Source organism: Sinocyclocheilus rhinocerous, unplaced genomic scaffold, assembly GCF_001515625.1.
Source record: "Sinocyclocheilus rhinocerous isolate Xijiao unplaced genomic scaffold, SAMN03320098_v1.1 scaffold738, whole genome shotgun sequence".
NCBI lineage: Eukaryota > Metazoa > Chordata > Actinopteri > Cypriniformes > Cyprinidae > Sinocyclocheilus > Sinocyclocheilus rhinocerous.
Genome location: NW_015633949.1, coordinates 545,778 through 559,105, shown reverse-complemented (window position 1 = coordinate 559,105; position 13,328 = coordinate 545,778). Strand labels below are relative to the sequence as shown.

The 13,328-nt window shown below is 37.1% G+C and overlaps 1 protein-coding gene across 1 annotated transcript in view; it reads left to right on the top strand.

Annotated features, from left to right (window-relative positions):
- LOC107744789 (TLC domain-containing protein 2) overlaps positions 1-11,445 on the top strand; it is a 23,498-nt gene extending 12,053 nt beyond the window's left edge. The window contains exon 4 of the mRNA XM_016558608.1: positions 10,757-11,445. Within this exon, the coding sequence (XP_016414094.1) occupies positions 10,757-11,146 (390 nt within the window). The 3' untranslated portion in view covers positions 11,147-11,445. The remainder of the gene's footprint in view (positions 1-10,756) is intronic.
- The last annotated feature ends 1,883 nt before the right edge of the window (positions 11,446-13,328 follow it).

Below are 13,328 nucleotides of genomic sequence, written 5' to 3'. Positions count from 1 at the left end.
TTTTTTTTTTTTTGTTCAGCACAAGAAATAAATTAATACAGCTTTGGGACAACATGAGAGTGAGCAAATAATGACAGAATTACAATTTTTGGGTGAACTATCCCTTTAATGACAAGCGGCATCATGTTTAGTACTGTCACTTTAAGAGCTGCGTGCATCTAATATACAGGCACGCATCCATTTTTCTCTCAAATTGATTACTTCATGCCTAATTTGGACATGACCAGCTGTGTTTATATTTAAACCTTGTGTTTTGTCAGTATTAATCTGAAGATAACTTTGTCCAGTAATCAGGCGCTGTTTGACAGGCTTTTTGTGTGCACGCTCTTCAGGTGTGCCCAGAATGTGTCTGTGAAGTTTCCGCTCAAAATACCCCACAGATCATTTATTATATCATTTTGAAAATGCCTATTTTGAGAGGAAGCAGAAACACGCTGTTTTCGTGCATGTATCTGCTGCAGACCCCGCCCTGGAAGTCCACTCAACAGATGAGAATTGTCTTTTTGTTATGAAGAAAGAGAGAGAGACAAGAGTTTGCCTTTAGTCAAGCGGTCCTCTTTGTTGACTTTAATCAAAACATAGCGATCAATCCATGAAATTTTAACCCACAGTATTTCACATAAATGTATCAATATATACAAACACTCAGTGATAACAAATAAACAGTTAAATAAACAAAGAAATAAATCCTATCAACATTTCACACAACTCACATGGCAGACTGAATTCAGGTAAGTAACACAGGTAAGTAATAACAGTATCTGTTATATTGTATTTTTGTATCCTCACACTTGCAGTTGTTAACTTTAACATTAAAAACAAACCCATTAATAAGTACATTAAAATGCTTAATTTATGTACAGTTACTCATAAACTTGACCACTTCAAAGTCAATGCAAAGTGTTAAACAAGTGAACCCTATGACATGACAGCTGTTCTGAAATTACTAATTAAATAGGTATCTAATTGAAATACATTAACTGGACAATAAAGAATGTGAATTAGTAATTTTTCTTGACATTTGGCCATTTTACTAACCTTTTTGTAATGAAGAAAGAGAGAGAGACAAGAGTTTGCCTTTAGTCAAGCGGTCCTCTTTGTTGGTTGAAGACACGCTGTAGTCTTTGACATACACTCATGACAATATGTTATATAAATGCATAGAAATAGAGACATGTAAATAATAAATAAAGTATATACAATCAATTCAATATTCCTGTGACCTGAACTCCATGTGGGGATCACATATCTTTAAATGCAAATGAGCTGCTGCTCCCCACCCCCTTTTCCAGAATAGAGCTGTTCCTTTACAGCTCGTATGTCAGATACTCTGGTAAAAAAAGCATCTGTTTGGTTTTGATTATCATGTCTATCACGCTGAAATCATGCGTTTTAAAGCCACATTAGTTTAAACTTCTGATATAGTGTTTTCTGAGCACACACATCCGAAGCACACGCACAGAAAGCAGCTGTCACACGGCATGCGAGTACTAAACTAAGTTCTCTTCATGTCTTATTGTGCTTAAACTGTCAAATACACAAGTTTGTTAAAAACACATGAGTTACAAAAACAGTGTTATGTCTGTGAAGGTAAACAGCTGGGAAAGAAATTGCATGTTTATATTAGATCTGTGTGGGAGCAGCTTAATATACAGAAAATCAATAAATCCACTGCTCTCTTGTCTTCTCTGAGGCTGGGACTCTAAATAGTGTTCTGTGCTCGTATGTGCAGCTAACGATAGAACAGTTAGCATGCTTTACTTGAACTTTTGCCATGGCGCTAGAACTGGTACACCGTTGTTGCTTGTGAAAACAATAATGGCGGCGCCGTGAGTGGAAACGTGCAGGTAAAGCGGCGGTGATATTATAATAAGATTCCTTTGCCACGTCACAAAGGGAGCAAAATCTGATGCGCTTGTTTTTTCAGACACTTGCAGAAAAGGCTTACCAAAACAAAGTTACTGGGTTAATCTTTTTCACGTTTCCTGGGTTGGTAGATGCACTGGGGACCCGGAAAAAGTCAGATTTTCATGATATGTCACCTTTAAATATAGTTTGATTTTTTTTGTGTGACCATTTCAGTCAGTGGCAGTTCTAGCTTGTATGGTGCCCTGGGTGAACCACCCCTTCTGTCACCCCTAAATGAAATTAATTTTATATAAAATTTTCTATTTTATATAAATGCATATATTTAAAATTTTCAGGCAAATAAAAAAAAAATGGCCTAAACCCCCCCCACCAAACTGTGCAACTGTACAGTAAAAACATTAATAAAATTAGTGATTACAAAATCACATTTTATTGTCTGGTTATGTAAACTAGTTGGACAGAAAAATTTATTTTGTTGCCCTATGTGCAATAACAGTTATGTGCAGTTAGTTTGCTTTCATGGACTTTCAGTTTGTTTTCATTAGTCACGTGTGTTTCTTTGTCTTAGTTTCCCATCAGTCATCAGTTGTCATGGACACTCATCTAGTCATCACACCTGTTCATTATCATCTCATTATCACCATGTATTTAAGTTGTTCCTTCTCAGTCACTCATTGTCCAGTCACTGTTATGTTTAGTGTGTGTTGCCCTGCCTGTGTGCCTATTATTTGGATTATTCTCATTAAACTTTGTGTTGGAACGTTACTCTTCATCTTCTGTCTTCCTCGCAACAACCCGTGACAAACATAGCATAACATAAGAGATATATTAGCCTACTTTAGCAAGATGACTGATTACTGCATAAATACCATTTGTCTTTTTGCACATTTCCCCTCTTCTTTTTACCTAAATTGTATATTATATTGTATATTGTATTATATTATTACACGGTGATATACTGACGTGTCGTGCATATGAGCAGTAAAAACCTGTTCGCGCATTCCATTTTTCTTCTTGTGCGGGTGCCCATGACGCCCATGCCTAAATCAACTATTGTTTTCAGTTTATCAGATTTATCATATCAGTAGTGATGTGGTTTATTTTTATTCCTGTTCTGATGCCGAAAGATGATGGTGCTGTCTTTTGTCTTGTTTATTTTGGTTTATACTAACACACTGGTTCTCAATTCCAGTCCTAGGGACCCACGGCTCTGCACATTTTGTACGTCTTCCTTATTTAACGCACCTGATTCAGTTCATCAGCTCATTAGGAGAGAGATCCATGAACTGAACTGAGGGCGTCAGATAAGAGAGACATACAAAATGTGCAGAGCAGTGGGTCCCCAAGACTGGAATTGAGAACCACTGTACTACTATACTGTGTGAATCACGGTAGTGCAGGGGTGTCCAAACACAGTCCTGGAGGGCCACTGTCCTGCATAGTTTAGCTCCAACCCCAATTAAACACACCTGATCCAGCTAATCAAGCTCTTACTAGGTGTATACTAGAAACATCCAGGCAGGTGTTTTGAGGCAAGTTGGAGCTAAACTCTGCAGGACAGTGGCCCTCCAGGACCGTGTTTGGACACCCATGCAGTAGTGGAATATGTTGGGAAAGTAGGGCCTACAGTATGTTTTGGATCTTGCATCCTCATATTGTGAACAAATACTTACAAAATGCAATGTTGTAAAAGAGTGCATTTTGTCTACATATATACTATTGTTCAAAAGTTGGAGTCTGGGATAAGAATTTTTTGAAAGAAATGAATTTATTATGCATTAAAGTGATCAAAAGTCACATTTATAGTGTTACTAACACAAGTTTTCTGTATTAATTCAAATACTTTTAAGCTTTCTGTCAATTGAAGAATCTTGAAAAAATGTATTGTGGTTTCCAAATAAAATATTAAGCAGCACAGCTGCTTTCAACACTGATAATAATAAGAAATGTTTCTTAAGCAGCAAAGCAGCATATTAGAATGATTTCTGAAGGATCATGTTACACTGAAGACTGGAGTAATTATGCTGAAAATTCAGCTTCACCATCACAGGGAAAAAAATGACACTAAAATAAATTTAAGTAAAAAATACTTTGCATTGTAATCATATTTCACAATATTTCTGTTTTTGCTTCATTTCCGATCAAATAAATGCTGCTTTTTTTTTTTTTTTACCTTTTAAAAAAATCATACCAATCCCAAAGGTTTAAACCGTTGTGTGTCTATTTATTTTTTGGGTCCTGTTATTCTTTGACCAGGGTTTTATGGGGTTTTACTGACCCAACCCTGCCTTCCTCAGGGTCATGTCATGTTTAACCTGTCTTGTCAGGATGAGGTTGTGGACTTTGTCCTGACCATGACTGAGTAAACATCTCCACAAAACACATAATTATCATTTACAAGGGGGAAGGGGGAAAGAGTGTCAGTATCGCCTACACTTAATAGTCTTTATTTCCATTGCAATTATCCATTTACATTTTCAGTATCTATTTTTAGAACTTCATTAAAACAATTTATTGACCCATTTTCATCTGGCCACAAAATATTAGTGCATTTACTTAGTGTCTTAGATTGTGAAGATTAAATAGACATATTTAGGTGGTTTAGAATTGTTGCTAATTTTTTTGTCAGTTTATCAGGGAGAAAAAAAACATGTTGAACACATCTTTAATCAATGTTTTTTTTTTTTTTTTTAACCTTCAGACTGATATTGGAATACCTCAATGGGTGACATGTCCGGTGAGTATGCTGGCCATGCAAGAACTGGGATGTTTTCAGCTTCCAGGAATTGTGTACAGATCCTTGCAACATGGGGCCGTGCATTATCATGCTGCAACATGAGGTGATGGTCGTGGATGAATGGCACAACAATGGGCCTCAGGATCTCGTCACGGTATCTCTGTGCATTCAAAATGCCATCAATAAAATGCACCTATGTTCGTTGTCCATAACATATGCCTACCCATACCATAACCCCACCGCCACCATGGGCCACTCGATCCACAACGTTGACATCAGCAAGAAAAACACGACACCATACACGCTGTCTGCCATCTGCCCTGTACAGTGAAAGCTGGGATTCATCCGTGAAGAGAACACCTCTCCAAAGTGCCAGACGCCATCGAATGTGAGCATTTGGCCACTCAAGTCGGTTACGACGACGAACTGCAGTCAGGTCGAGACCCCGATGAGGACGACGAGCATGCAGATGAGCTTCCCTGAGACGGTTTCTGACAGTTTGTGCAGAAATTCTTTGGTTATGCAAACCGATTGTTGCAGCAGCTGTCTGGGTGGCTGGTCTCAGACGATCTTGGAGGTGAAGATGCTGGATGTGGAGGTCCTGGGCTGGTGTGGTTACACGTTTTCTGCGGTTGTGAGGCTGGTTGGATGTACTGCCAAATTCTCTGAAATGCCTTTGGAGATGGCTTATGGTAGAGAAATTAACATTCATTTCACGGGCAACAGCTCTGGTGGACATTCCTGCAGTCAGCATGCCAATTGCACGCTCCCTCAAAACTTGTGACATCTGTGGCATTGTGCCGTGTGATAAAACTGCACATTTTAGAGTGGCCTTTTATTGTGGCCAGCCTAAGGCACACCTGTGCAATAATCATGCTGTCATACAATTCAGTGTATATATATATAATTTTTTTTTAGTTTTTTTTGGTCATATTCAATTTATATATTTAAACTTGTAAACAAACAATTTATTTGCCCAACAGCCATTTTAACCCATTGCAACTGAAAATGTTAAATTCGGTAAGTAAAATATTTCACATGGGTTTTTTTTTTTTAAATGATGCAATTGAATCAGAGTTATTTGGACAGACTGTTTCAATTAACGCTCTCATAGTTACAGGACAAAGCAGAATTGTGAAACTAGTCTAATGACAACCTTTGTTAGGAAACTTAATGGGTAAATAAAAAGTACTTTAAAATCGTTGTAATATTTGTGATGTTGCTTAATCGATGACAAATTCATTGTGAAAATACTGTGAATGTTCAAGATTCATCCAGCTCATCTCACCCATCTTAAAAATCATCAATGATTCATGAGAATGTTGGACTCAAACATACACTCACATATTCATCACACATTCATACATCTTTTTTTCCTCTCAAACTGTGCCACACCAATTGAGTTCACCTCTCTCAACACACCTTTATTTCATATGGTTATATTTCCACCCACTCCACCTTCAGCTTCATGTCCCAGCCCAGTTTCACTCTCTCACACACCATCTGACCCCTCCTCGGTCTCAGATGTCTTTAAATGGGTGGATCTGTGTTTGTGTCTGTTCTTATACTGGGATTGGAATCTGGAGGATGTGCCTTACAGACCCGCTGCACTGCATTTGTTTATATAAAAAACACTCAAAAATGACAGTTCTGCTGTTTTCGCACCATTTATATGATCGCTTTGTGGGAGGAGCAGACAAATTTAAGTTTAGGTTAGTCAATATTTTGGTTATTATTATTAGTTTTAGGTTAATATTATAAATGTATTTACTTAATCTTGCTGAATTAATTTTTCAACACAAAACTTTTTAAAAGTAATGTACATAGTGCACAATTTGTATGGGGCCTCTTTTATGGTGTTTTTATTCTTAAATCATCTTAAAAATGACCATTCATTGACTTAAAAATTACAGAATTAAATTTGTTTTGGTAAACTATCCAACAATGCATGTGTCCTCTCTGTTAGTCCACTTGTCTGTTCTTCTCTCATCACCTCATGTGGTCTAAAGCCATTGGCATCTGCGCTCTATTTCTCACTGAGCTTCAGTATTCCCCACATGCTGCTCAAATGGGCCTGCTGGCAAATCCTTCTGAATGAGTTTCACCTGTAACCAGGTTAACTGGTTTGAGACTGGTACTGCTACCACCCCCCATCCAGTTCCTCAGGAGGAGCCTTTTTGGTCCCATGCCAAATGCCATTTGTGTGTCTGCCATGTTTGTTGTTGTTTGTTGGTGTGTAATGGAGAAAGCAGGGACACTACTAATGGTAATTGACCCCACAGGGAGAGGTTTATGAAACCAAACACAGACTTGTAGCTTTACATTTACAACAGGGGAGCAAACCGGCGGGCATGTGCTAATGTGATGTTATTATTGCATCATTAGTACTTTTTATGCGTAATTGTATTGAAAATAAGAGCATTGTTTTGGTTGAAAACAACAAAAATATTCAGGTGTGATCAGCATGTGCTTTTTTTATTGCTCCCACGCTTTGGCTTAGCAGCTTCAGGGCTTTGCGTGTGTGAGTGAATAAGATTATTTCAGCATGACTGCAGATGGATTATGAGAATAATCTTGCTAATTCATATTCACGCTGATTGTCTGTTGGTGTCTGCAGCATTACGTTGAAGTGGATTGTTTTTTGTGAAGTCATTTATTTGTATAGATTGAAAGCAGCTTTATAAGGAGTTGTGAGTTTAGTTTGATCTTAATTTTAAAAGTATTTTGTGCTACCTAGAATTGGTTAATTTTCTTAGCACATTCATTCAAGCATCTTGTAAAGGTTTAAAGTCATTATATGCACTACCGTTATAATATCACTTATGGCTGCTTTGATGAATAGAAAATTTAAACGGACAGCATTTATTTAAATTTTTGTAGCATTATACATCTTTACTGTCACTTTCAATTTAAATCTGTCACATCAATTTAAAACATCCTTACTGGATAGAAGTGTACTATACATTTACAATAAAAATATACATTTAATCAGTATGCGTGTTCCCTGAGAATCGGACCCTAACCGTACCGTTGCGAGCACTATGTTCAACCATGAGCTGTTCACATAAAGCAACATGTTATGTGATATATATGACTCTTTTTCTGCAAATGATTATTTTCTTTTCAAGGCCGAGAAGGACGTTAAAGAGTGTTTTATCTCTTTATTACAGTTGCCATTCAAATATTACAAATTGTACAATATTGAGTGTTTGTTTTTGATGTCTTTGACTTGTGTAACACCTGTTGACCTCATTTTGTGTAGAAGACAGATCTCGTTTTCGTTAGTAATATGAAATATATCCATCCACTTAGTCTCATCAGGCTTTGTTCACTTCCATATGGTGTTCTTGTCACCTTAAGGAGAGATAGGGTCTCCTAAAGATAACAGGTTTGTTTGTGATGTTCAAAACTTTATCCAGCTTAAGCGTTGTGTAAGTGGAGATGTTGACCTCACCAAGGCAAAGACAAAGTGTTAGCCAAAGGTCAACATCCTCTCAGTCATGAGACTGAGGACACAAATCTTATTTAGTAATCATGCGTCTTTATATTAAAAAGAGCCCTTCACTGCAGTCAGAGAAACATTTATAGACGAAAATCATGTTTACAGAGCTAACGGTCCTGGTAAACCAACAGTCTGTTTTTTTTTATCGCTTTATATAAACGTAGAAATATTTTTCAGCTGTAACTGTTTCTAGCCTGTGCTCTGACTGTAGACCTCTTTTAGACAACTCAGATGTGTTTACAGTCCACATAGCTGGATGGATGGTCAGCTTTTGTCATGCTTGGCTTTATGAATGGAGCATACATGCCACATATTGCTATAAAGAGAAGTATGATTGGATTTTAAGCTATTAAAAGCCATTATACATCACTTGCCTGCTTCATGCCTTCTGAGCGAGGCACTGGCCTTACTGCTGTGACATTCCTCACCACAAGGACCAGCCGGGTGTCATGTGAACAGGGTTGCATTACAGACTCATCTGGGCAACCAGTGAATTTATGTCCTGTTACAAAAGGAGTTATATCACGGCAATGCCGCACGGTCACGTAAACTTGATATTGGATGTCATGTAACTGCACCTTTGTGCTCTGCGAAAGACTCATCATACCTGACCGTTATGATAGAGGATTTGCCAATGTACACGTTTCATAAACTTCAATAAAACTGTATAAATCATAGAAGTTCAGAATTATAATAGTTAGTTCTTACTCTAAGTATCTCACGGTTGAGGTCTTAGTAAATACTTTTGATTTGTTTTTATATTTGACTGCATTTTGGTTAGTGATTCATGGGAATGAGATACCAAGAGGAAAATGTCTTATAATGGATTGAAATCTAAATGCTCAATATAAGTTTTGCATTAATAAGTGTAAGTAGGAGCTTTTGATTACTTACTAGTTCAGATTAATCTATGCACTTTTTTTTTTTTTTTACAATATTTTCTTCCTGTTAGGCACAGACTGCCACCTAGTGGAAAATGTGGAAGAAAAAAAGTTTTAAATTTCCTTTTGGATGAAAATGGATTAAAAAAGATTTTAAAAACTTTTCATAAAAGTTATTTTTTATCAATGAATAAAAGTAAATATTTTTATATTTACATTTTTTTAAGAGATGTCATACAAAGTCAGTCACAATGTTCACATACCTCTGTGCTTTAAATCAAGTTTTTTATTTCTGGTTATTCTCAGAGCTTGTTGGTTTGGTTCAGGACTCTTTATTGAAGATTATTATAAATGCTTATAGAGACAGTTCATGGGAAAAGTACTTCCAGATCGCAATCACGATTGTGCTCTATTGGTAGTAATATTGACCAAAGCCATTACTAGGGTTTGTTTGAACTGTAGAACTCCAGCTGGATTAGTGTCACTTATGGTGATGGCTTTGGTTGTTGTCATGTTGCGTTTAGGACTGATCAGCAGAGCCTTTGTATTCCTGTCCTCAGCCTCTCCCTGCTGTTATCAGATGATACAGAACACAAGCTCATTTGTTTTCTTTTTGCCTCACAGCAGATTAGTGTTGAGAAGACGAAAGAGTTGCTGCTGAAATTAAGCACATTAGTCTGTGTATGACTTAACTGGCCTATTTAAATTGAATGACTTCCTATAGATGAATGAACATGTCAAACAACATCTTTAAAAATGCTTTAAAAAATCATATTACGATGAAAAATTGTTTCTGAAGGTAATGTTTGTAATAAGTTGGATACATGATGTAATGTATGTAGTGAACTTGAAATTCATGGGCAGCTGTGGAAATGCAACCAAAAATTCTGGAAACAAATGGAATATCAAAAAATGTAGTTTTAATTAATTTAAAGAATAGAAAATATCATATGTTTAACAATATTGTACAGATGTGTATAGATGTAAAAACAGCACAAGTATATGCATGTGTTGTGCTCAAAATAAACCTGGCCCAAACTGGCTTTTGGCTAATATTAGCACATGTGTACTCTACAAAAGTGCTTAAGAAGATATAAATACAAACTTAGTTTATTTTGCTTCAGGTAATAATGTGGCATCTTCTTGAGTAACAGAAGCTTCTCTGCCTTCATGTTTTGCTTGATGTTGCACAGAATATTCTCTCAGGCGAACACAACCTCTTTTCTGTCAATGCATCATTAGAGCCAATTAAACCTGGAGCATTTCACACTCTTCCGTTGAATGTCAAAGTAACTGTTTCTGTACACTTTTTTTTTTTTCTGCCTGATTTGCCTTTTAGCTGAAAGCTGAAAATGGCACAGTCATCTTAAAGGAATAGTTCACCCAAACAAGAAATTTGATGAAAATGTTCTCACAAAATGTAGACGAGTTTGTTTCTTCATCAGAACAGATTTGGAGAAAATTTCTCACCAATGGATCGTCTGCAGTGAATGGGTGCCGTCAGTCCAAACAGCTGATAAAAACATCACAATAATCCACAAGTAATTCAGTTAACATCTTGTGTAGTGAAAAGCTGCGTGTTTGTGATAAGTTCATTAAGATGTTTTTAACTTTAAATCATTGCTAAAATACACGTCCTCTATTTATAATATTGCTGTCTCCAGTGAAAAATGTTTATTTTGGGGTGAACTATTCCTTTAAAGTTTTCCTTGGCAAATTGTTAGTGCATTGCTATTAATAAAGCATCTCAATTTCTTTTGTTTGCAGGTGATCACCTGTTTCGGGATCTCGGTGTTGACCTGTCGGTATGTGGGTTTTGCAGTGGTGGCTCTGTTGGTGGAGATCAATTCAATCTTTCTGCACCTGAGGCAAGTGCTCCACATGGCCAGCTTGGGCAAAAGTACATTTTACCGTGTCAACAGCATTATAAATCTGGGCACCTACGTAGTGTTTCGTATCAACACTCTGGCCTGGATGACCCGCTGGCTGGTGCTGAATCGTGACCTCATCCCCTTGGTCAGCTACACCATCGGCAGCATGGGTCTGGCCATCATGACTGCCATGAACATTGTGCTGTTTTACCGTCTGATGAGAAGTGACTTTATGAAGTCTAGCCGTGAGAAGGAGGTGAGAAAAGAGAAGGAAAAAGAAATGTAGGAAGAGGACTCCTCTCACTCCAGTTTCAGCTCCAACCAAATCCGCTCTCATCGTCACCGTTCCCACACTTTGGGGAAAACGTCCCTTTCAACCTGCTGACTTCATTCCTGCAAAACCTGATTGTCAACTAGACTGAAGTTCTAGTCACTTACTTAATCTCATGTAGACCTCAAGCTGTGCTAAGATTTTTATGATCACAAAACTCACGGTTCGGATCATATTACGGATTTTGAGTCACGGATCGGATCAATTTTCAGATCAGCAAAAATTTGTGAAAGCTTACTTTAAGTACTTCTATATACCACAGCAAAACTACTAGCTCTAATAAAGTTAGTAATAAAACAAGAACAATTACACAAATTACAAGCATAGATGAATACAACAAAACACAGTTACAAATAAAGTCAGTAACAGTAGCATTCAGGTGCAGAAATGTAATAATTAAGTGTAAAATAACACAATAGTGCTCACTGCACAAGTTAAATACAGATTAATCTCTTTTAGAGCTGTGGTGTTATTTGATTAGCAGCCAGAAACAGGTATTTATTGGCTGCTGTCCCTTTAAGACCACATCCGTTTTTTTGTCAGCTGTTTACGTTCACTTAAGACATAACCGACTGTGTTTACTAGAATACTTGCCAAAACGGATATTTTAACATAACTTTGTGTGTATGTGAAAGAGGAATCAATTCGCTGTTCACGCGGTGTCTCTCTCTCTCTGCGTGTGTGCGGCAGCGGCTGAGCGCACAGAAAACAGCGCACAAGTTAAAATTGCTTGAATGTGTAAACTGGCAAGACAAAACATGTGCAACTGATAAACTTGAACTCTATGATGGTTAAACTTAACAGTTAATCCGCGAATCACATGCGTGCCAAACCGTGCAGCCTGATCCGTAGCCTACGGATCATGGATCATCTACGATCCGTTGCACCCAGGCTAGGCTATATATTATTCAACAATCCTAAAAGTTTGGTTTATTTATTAAAACTAAGCTAAAGATGTTTTCTAGCCTCATTAACACCTACAGCTGCTACCTCATGAGCTTGTAGCAGTATCATCCTAATTCTATACAGTTTTTAAATGGACAGTTCACTCAAAAAAGTTCGTTCTTCTGTGGAACACAACTGGAGACATTTTGTTCTCGCTGCTCTTTTCCATACAAATTAATGAAAGTGAATTGCGAAGTTCCAACATCATCATAAAAGTAATGTAACAGTAGCCCGTTTGATATATTCGAAGTCTTTTGAAGCCATATGATAGGATTGATGACTGGTATTTCATTTTTGGGTGAACTGATGGAAGTCCATTACAGCTTGTTTTTAGTTTAAATTCTCTGTACTGACTTAATTAATGAAGTGACCATGGACCGGATGTGCCCAGTGTTCAGTACTGTATTCCACAAGGTTGGGGTATGATTTCATTTGCTAAACATGACAGTATTTTTAGCCTGTGGATGAATACCACTATTCTCAGTTGATCTGTTACCCTTTAAGTGGAGAATCCGAATCTCGATGCTGGAGTCTTCACAACAGCTATCAGGATTGAAACACTCCTGCTCATTACATGTCATTACAACTGAACAATACATGTGAGCTTTGAGATCTGACAGGATCGTCATTGCACAGATCATGCCTGTAGATGGCACTACACACATACACAACAGTGACCTCATGTTAGATTATGCTAATACTTAATCAAAAGAGAGGCGATGATTAAAGCAGAACTAATTTTGATTTAAATGCGCTTAACTTTTTTTAAATAAAGCTTTGTCATTTGTTTCTTTCTGATTAATTTTGAATACATGTAATTTATTTGTACTTAATGTCATTGATTGTAATGGTTGGAGGCAAACTGCAACAAAAAAAAATCACTTTTGAGAACAAAATGAATGATGGAACACTGTCTTGTGAAAAATTATGTTGTGATTTTGTTGGTGGTAAACAAAGAATGGTCTAAATAGTCTTTACTAAAGTAAAGGCATTTATTTGTTTAGCCTTATTATGTTCTCGGTGCCATTGAGATTGTAGACTGAATTCTGATTCTAATTTGATTGGGCAGTAGTGGCCTGTCTGTCCGGTGGGAAAGTTGACGTACTGTAACTGCATGTAGCATCACCGACTTGTGCCATAAAACTATTTTTTAAAAGCACCAAAGTTTATTCATAATGTTTAATTGCGTTTT